Source organism: Zonotrichia albicollis, chromosome 3 (assembly GCF_047830755.1).
Source record: "Zonotrichia albicollis isolate bZonAlb1 chromosome 3, bZonAlb1.hap1, whole genome shotgun sequence".
Lineage (NCBI taxonomy): Eukaryota > Metazoa > Chordata > Aves > Passeriformes > Passerellidae > Zonotrichia > Zonotrichia albicollis.
The window spans coordinates 26,961,939-26,969,853 of record NC_133821.1 but is presented as its reverse complement, the minus strand read 5'-3'; the positions used below and the strand labels follow the sequence as shown (position 1 = coordinate 26,969,853).

Sequence of the window (7,915 nt, the reverse complement as noted above, 5' to 3'; positions counted from 1 at the left end):
ACTTCCACTCTGCCCAAGAGCAGTTCCAGCACCACTGGTTTTGTTCTCTATTCAGTGACTCCCAGTCAACAGCTACAAAGCACTGCCTTGCACAGCACATGTAAATCACATTGGTTCACAATGCTAGTAGTGTTCTCTGAGAAACAACTTGATACATATAGCACAATTCCTTGGAGCACAGGAGATGAACTAGTGCTGTACAGAAGCTCTCACTGAGCACGCAGTGCACATCTGGAGTTATCAAGGTTCTGATGCCAACTTGCTTTGAGTCAATTGGGAGAGAGAGTTCTGCAGCAGATGAGGTTTTGGCCTAAAGGAATATAAATATCTGGATATCATATTTCTTGATTAGCTCACTAGATAACTTCATGTGAAACAGCTGAATGAAGTCTTAAAGAGATCACGAACATTCTGAATGCAAAGCTCCCTTTAGCATATCAGCTTTTCTTCAGGGGCATTTAAGGTTTATGTGGCCCATTTTAGGGATCATTTTAATGTGGCTCTGATGTACACAGTTTCCTTTGCCTCTTTCTTCATACTTACTATATTTACATTTTTTTGTGACAGAATTTAACAGGTGGACTGGATCTGATTTCCTCATTGTTCATCTGGTTGCACCCTTTCAGGACATTAAAAATCCCTTAGTGTATTTTCAAATTTTAAACTGGCTGTTCAAAATAAAACCAAGCAAAGTATTTGTTGTGAAATTCTTAATGCTCTCTGCTATCTGCAGACATTGGGGACTTACCAATCTTCTTCAAGTTTTCTGAAAGGAATGCCACAGTAGTGGCTCTTTTACCCCAGACATGTTTTATATTCACAGGTTTCTTTCCTTACCTTATTTTTCCAGAGCTAAGTGTCCACTAGCTCACAAGAGCCTTGTGAATGTGCATCGGGACACACAGTCTAAGTTTTCTGCAAACCTCCTACACCCTTCATGACCTTTGACAGCCTCTGATGGTCTCATCTGCTGGGGACTGTGTAATGTGTCCCCAAGGTGTCTATGCAGGTAAGTGAAAATGTCAGCTAAGTGAACAAGTTTGGAGGTGAAGAAGACAGGTGATGTGCCACACATTTCCTTTCCTTCTGGAGACCTGGAAAGCAAAAGAACTGCTCCCTCAAGTGTGAGTGCTTTAGAGCAGTGAGGAGACAGCATTAGCAAAGGACACCAAGTCTTTAAGGATTCACTGCCACTTTTCTGCTCTTTCCTTCCCTGAGAGGGCAAGGAAAGCTGTCATGAGTCCTCTGATTTATGGCTATTCACTGTGTGTCTCTCCTGCTGGAGCTACTGCAGCTGCACTCCAAAACACAATAGCCAGAGAGAGACACAAAGAGAAAGGCATATCACCCTCCTTCCTCCCCCTACTTTCCAGGGGGAGGTTTGTATTTTGTTTCTGTGGGACAGCATGTGCAGGCTGCTGCTGCCTAGCACAGGCAAAACCCAAAGAGCAAGGGCAGACAGGGATTTATATGTCCCATGCTCAGGCTTGCTAACAATGACACTCTGCCGATTCCATTCCTGCATTCAGGGGGTTTAAAGCAGAGGAACCCCAAAAGGGCTGTGGTCTATTGTCTTCAGATCGTGCTGCCTCTTTAAAATCAGAAATGCGCGGACAGCTTCAAGGTGCCTCCCACTGAGCAAAGGCTTTGGATGCCGGCACAGAGGCAGAGGAGCCATCCTCCCCTGAGCACAGGGATAACCTAATGGGAGAGAAAGCAGCACTCAGCGGAGTCCTTGCACTACTTCCAGTGATCCTTTCTCTCCTCCAGTAACAGCAGCACGTGCAGAGGAGAAACCTGGCGGCTCTCTCACCAGAGAAGAAACCTGGCTCTCTCTCAGGTTGCCTGAGACCTCCAAGATGATGAGCACAACTGCAGGTACCCTTTGCTGATAGTGTTATGTCAGTTTGTAGATGGTTGTGTTGTCTGCATTTATTTTACAGATCTTTTGGTATTTAGCAGTGAAACCTGACACAGATACTGCCCCTTGCTTTGGCCAATGGATTTTGCATCCAAGAGTTTATTTAGCACTTCTCTTAAATGAATGTTTACCTTTCCAGGCAGCTGTGGAGGTGTCTCCTGAAGCAGTCCCTTGTCAGAACTGTTTCATTTCAGGCTTTGGCTTTTTGTTATTCTGTTCTGCAATGCTCAGTTTAAAAAACAATGTCGTGACCAAAGCTGTAAAACAGAGTTTCTGACAGATATTTTTTAAGTGACGGTACATCAGGGTCTGAGGGTGGTTCCAGGGAAAGAAGGGAGCAACAGCTCCACTATGCAGATTACCCTTTGTAGCCTTTGTGAATGCTATTGTTCAGTAGCATTTGACACCCCGAGGACTTACTGCTTCAGGGCAGAAGAAGCAGTAATGCTCCCTGATCCTCTGCTCGGATGAGGTGAGACTGTCCTGGCAGCTAGGAGTCTGGTGTGAAGATTCCTGGATAGACCATGAGAAGATACAAGAAGATGGCCTCTCAGCATTTTGATGCAGAGAGGCAAAAAATAAGGAGTAGATTAAATGGGTTTTTCCCCTCTGTGTGGGAATTTTATATTTTTTTTTATACGTGGTACAACTGGCAGTACAAAGAGGGGAGCCTGTTCCTCCCCAGCATCAAAAATGCAAGGTACTCTGTCTTGCTTACAGAAGATTTTATCTTTCACCTTTCACTCTCTGTGGAAACACTTTCCCTGTGAATGGCAGATTTGCCTTTACAGCTAAGCTCTACAAGTTCATGAGACAAAATTGTTGTCTTTGCAAATTGGCAGAGTTCTGTCAAACCTGTTTGACAGAAGTGATAATGGATTATGCTGGTGGAAAAATTTTGTCCTGTACTCAATTAATGGTTGCCAAAAGGGAAGTGCTGGATTTGGTATTTTCTTGGGACTTTGCAACTCTTACTTCAACTCTTACTCTACTTAAGAAATGTATTTAGAAGCAAGAACATCAGTTCTCTTCTCACTGTCCTCTACCACATCCCTGTGAAACAACCAGAATAAAGCATAAACTTTGTCCAAAAGGCACATCAAATGCTTTACAGAACACTGAGTTGTCACTTTAGTGTCTTTTACCTTGCACGATGATGACAGCACCATGGGCTTGCGGGCTGGTAGAGTTTTAAACTTGATTTTACATTCCTCCTAGACTGTCATTTCACTGCCTGGTGAAAATTTCATTGTTGGTAAATAAAACGGTAACTGTTGTAACAAACAGTGCATGAAGCAACTAGAAGCATTTATTTTGTGAGAACAGAAGCATTCCTTCACAGGGTATTTCTTCCTTCTGTGCACATGCAGCAACAGATCTGTGGGGCAATGAGATGGCTATTGCTTTCCTTCAAGATGAGTACTTTTGCTGTCATTTCCTTTCAGGAAACATTTTCCTCTTTTTGTTTCCACAGAAGGAGATAAGTGAGGCTGTTGTCCTATAATCTTCTGGGGACAAAGACAAGGTTACTCACTGCTCAAAAGGAAGCTTTGGGTGAGGTCTCTCACCTGCCGATCTTGTGCCCTGCCACACTGGGCTAACAACACTGAGGGCCAGCCAAGCTGCACATGCCAAAAGACGACAGAGATGGCCATGGAGCAAACTGAACGCAACCTAAATGCTACCGCCCACCTCAATTTTGCTTCAATCTACAACATCCATAATGGGGATTTCACCTCTTTGAGAAACTTCTCTTTCCCTTTCAATTTCACCTACAGTGATTATGACCTGCCACTGGACAGTGAAGATGACATGACCAAAACCCGCACCTTCTTCACAGCCAAGATTGTTATTGGGGTTGCTCTGGTTGGCATCATGCTGGTTTGTGGCATTGGCAACTTCATCTTCATTGCTGCTCTCGCCCGCTACAAGAAGCTGCGAAACCTCACCAACCTGCTGATTGCCAACCTGGCCATCTCAGACTTCATCGTGGCTATTGTGTGCTGCCCCTTTGAGATGGACTACTACGTGGTGCAGCAGCTGTCCTGGGAGCACGGCCATGTCCTCTGTGCCTCAGTCAACTACCTACGAACTGCCTCCCTCTTTGTTTCGACCAATGCTCTCCTGGCTATAGCTGTTGACAGGTAAGTGGGATGCTATGACTGCACAAAGATGTAGCCACAGCTTCCAAAGTTCTAAACCATGTCCTCAAGTGTCACATCCACATTTTTTGTGAACTTTTCCATGGATAGAATGTTTCGATGCCTGACCACTCTTTCAGTGAAAAATTTTTTTCTAATTGTGTAGCAGTCCTGAGACACTGCCTGCCTTTTACTCCAGGAATTTTAACAATTTAATTTAATTGTATCCTTTCTCAAGACTCTTCTCTGAGCCTCGTGCACCACGGACTCTGACAGACCAAGACCATGAGCATAAGTCTGGTGCTGACCTAAGTCTGACATGACTGACTCACAGAAAGCCAGAGGCTGGCTCAGTAAACTCTTTACAGAAAGGCCATCATCACAAGATCTCTTTCATATTCAAACACAATACACATCTCTGTAGACCCTATGCACATACATATATGATTCCCACTCTTCCTTCCTCTTCTTTTCCCCAACTTCTCTCATGTGCCATTTCAAACTTTAGTGAAGTGTTGCAGTTTTCAGTCCCTGATGCAAAAGTCAGCTCAGGAATAGTTAGCCCTGCTGAGGGCTGTACAGAATACAGCTTGTGTATGGCTGATTCAGCTGTTCCTGATATGAATGGAAGTCTGTGAAGAGACTATGGAGAAGTTCAGAGGTGTTTTCCTTGGTGTGGGCAAGGGGACGATCAGCTCCTACAAAACAAATCCTTAACAAGCATCTAACAGAGCAGGCTTTCAACAGCAGCTGAGGACTCAGGGTAAAGCTTCTAAACACTATCATGTATGCATTACCATTTTCTATCAGTTTTTCAGCTTCTACAAGGTTTCCTTTGAAAGCTCTGCCAGTGCATCCCAGGCTGATGAAGTAACGGGTCATGGCGCCCTTATGTCTGCCAAGAAATCAGATTTATAGCATATCTTCCCACAGATCTTTAAAAACAAGCCCGATTAATAAGATTAATCACTGAAGCTTGTTGTAAGAACACCATGTTTTGGTTTTATGGCTTTTCTTTTTTTTTTTTTTTCTTTTTTTTTTTTTTTGCAAGCTATTGGTTTGGTAAACAGAGAGAAACCCCTTTGTTTAACAATCACCTATTCCATGTTATGTCATGTGGATTGTTGACTTCTGTCTCTAAAAAGAACAGGCTCCTAACATAGGTCTTCCCATGTTTAGATCTTTTAAAAGGAATCAGCTGTGTAAAGTGAGTAAGCCTGTCCCACTGCGGACTTACTTTAGGGAGGGCTCTCTTTCTTCTTCGTCCATGTCTATTCACATGAATAAACAGAATTTCACATTTTTAAGGCCACACCTACACTGGAAAAAATGCAACATTTGAAGAGGAAGAGTGCGTGGTAAGGGTCTAATATCCACACTGCAAATATTTAGCTTGGTCCCCTGGACCAAACAGCCATAGGCATTTAGTGTGTTTTATGTAGGAGCACAACTTCCAGGATGGTTTCATCTGAATTCAGTTTGTGAACTGCAGAACCACTGCACAGTAACAGCCATGGTAAGCAATGACAATCAGGAAATCCACCACAAAAGCTTCCTCCAGAATCTATTGGACAGATCGATCCCATCCAGCCAAATGTTCTGCTGAGCAGATATGCACTTTTATGAATACATACACATACATTATGCCACAGCTTACTTCCCGAGGACCTGACATAAAAATGTTAACCTTCTGCTCCACAATGAGGCTGACTCATTTTGCTGTCCCCTGACATTTACCCTGCACTATTAAGAGCCATGAACAATTTATCTGCTTCCAATAACTGGCTGATGAAAAGTGCTGCTGACTTTCCATTTTACTTCAGAATAACTATATCTTATGGATGCTATTCTATATATTGAATGTATACAGATGTAACAGACTCCAAAGGAATGAGAAATTCTACTTTTTGAAACAATACTTTGGGTTAAACACAGTTGTACTGGGATCTCTGATAAAAATCTCCTCCTAGCAGGAATACTACAACCTTGCAGCTTTACAGCAGTGCAAATATCTAACTCAAGTTTTCTGCTTTGCCATATTACTTAATACTGCATATTTAAGATGATTAAGCAATGGTCATCTCCAGAATACACACAAAAAGGGTTTGCATGGGCAGAAAATAGATACACATCTATTAAAATCATGTTCACCTGTAACCATACATTAGCATCACCTTCAGGTCTTTGCACCCCACAGAATAACCACAGAAATAAGAAAAACACTGTAATGTATATTTCACCTCTTTGTAAAAAGAGCTATTTAAGTAGCTCTCTGCCTAGGGAAAACATTTTCCTGATTCTACATGTCTGTGTTTTCTTCCTTGGACCTGACTAGATGTTTAATACTGCATTTTTCTAACTCTTACTCCTGTTTAAAAGGAAAAGTTGTGATACAAAATTGTAACTCAGCTCCAGGCTGCTACTTCACAACATGTTCTTACAGATGATTATGTCCTTACAGATGAGTATGTTCAGGCTCTCCCCTCAGGAATGACAGCAATTTCCTCCTGTCCAATTCTGTTTGCTTGTATTTTGAAGTGTGTTCTGACCAGTGTTTTCAGACTTCATTTTGAATATATTTTTCTGTTCTAGGTATTTGGCCATTGTTCACCCACTGAAACCACGCATGAATTATCAAACAGCAACCGTCCTCATTGCCTTGGTCTGGGTCATCTCCATACTTCTAGCAATTCCATCTGCATACTATGCTACTGAAACTGTGTTGTTTATAGTTAAAAACCAGAAGAAATTTTTCTGTGGCCAAATTTGGCCAGTTGACCAGCAGATGTACTATAAATCATACTTTCTCTTCATCTTTGGCATTGAATTTGTAGCACCTGTGATTACAATGACCTTGTGTTATGCCAGGATCTCTCAGGAGCTTTGGTTTAAAACTGTCCCAGGATTTCAGACAAAACAAATCAGAAAGAGGCTTCAGTGCAGAAGGAAAACTGTTATGGTACTAATGTGCATTCTCACTGCCTATGTTCTCTGCTGGGCACCTTTCTATGGTTTCACAATTGTCCGGGACTTCTTCCCCACCCTTTTGGTGAAAGAGAAGCATTATCTCACTGCCTTTTACATAGTCAGGTGCATCGCCATGAGTAACAGCATGATAAACACCATGTGTTTCGTAACCGTGAAAAACAACACTATGAAGTACTTCAAGAAGATCATGCTACTCAGATGGAGGTCAACGTATAAGGGAAGCAAATCTAGCATAGATTTGGACCTGAGAACAAGTGCAATCACAGAGGAAGTAGACTGCATAAAATTACAATAATTTTTCTGAGGTTCTAATCTCAGCTTTTTTGGAGAGGGGGCAAAGAGGAAATAATACCTTGTCAGAAGCTTCTTCCTTGTCTGTGGGAATACCCTCTCACTGGTGAGAGCCCTCAAAAAAGCAGCCTGCTTTGCATTCCCACCAGAATTCTTCTCACTGTACTGCTGGATAATCCTTACGCTTGAAAAGATGCTGTGCTTCAGTTCATACATCTGTCAATTTGGGATGTAGACACTAATTTTATAGTTGTTTAATAAGAACAAAGAAATCTATGAATACAATGGTGGAAAAGTTGAGTGCTGACCCTAGCAGTGATGCCTCTCTGTTTCTTAAGAGAAACCTCTTAACACCTTTGAGCTTATGACTTGTACCTTTAAGCTATTTAGTGTCCTTTTCTTTCTGCTCAGAAGAGAAAGGACTCCTAGAAAGCCCATTTTGCTTCCAGTCACTTTTTAACCTCTCCGTTTACCTTTCCTGATGAATCTTCTTGAAGTCTATAGACCACCAGCTTTCTATTGTCATTGGACAATATGCACAGCATGCTCTTATGAAAGGCACATGCTCTGAAAG

General features: G+C 42.2%; 1 protein-coding gene across 1 annotated transcript; it reads left to right on the top strand.

The window, feature by feature from the left end:
* The first annotated feature begins 1,327 nt into the window (after window positions 1-1,327).
* Window positions 1,328-7,363, top strand: PROKR1 (prokineticin receptor 1). The gene is made up of 3 exons (XM_005489406.4): window positions 1,328-1,878; window positions 3,396-4,065; window positions 6,655-7,363. Exons 2-3 carry the CDS (start codon window positions 3,569-3,571, stop codon window positions 7,343-7,345), a joined length of 1,188 nt encoding a protein of 395 aa, XP_005489463.1. The 5' UTR covers window positions 1,328-1,878; window positions 3,396-3,568; the 3' UTR covers window positions 7,346-7,363.
* The last annotated feature ends 552 nt before the right edge of the window (window positions 7,364-7,915 follow it).

Coding starts and splice junctions, on each gene's coding strand:
- PROKR1 (XM_005489406.4), top strand. CDS start 3,569: ATGGCCATGGAGCAAACTGAACGCAACCTAAATGCTACCGCCCACCTC. Junction 4,066..6,654: donor CTGGCTATAGCTGTTGACAG/GTAAGTGGGATG, acceptor TTTCTGTTCTAG/GTATTTGGCCATTGTTCACC.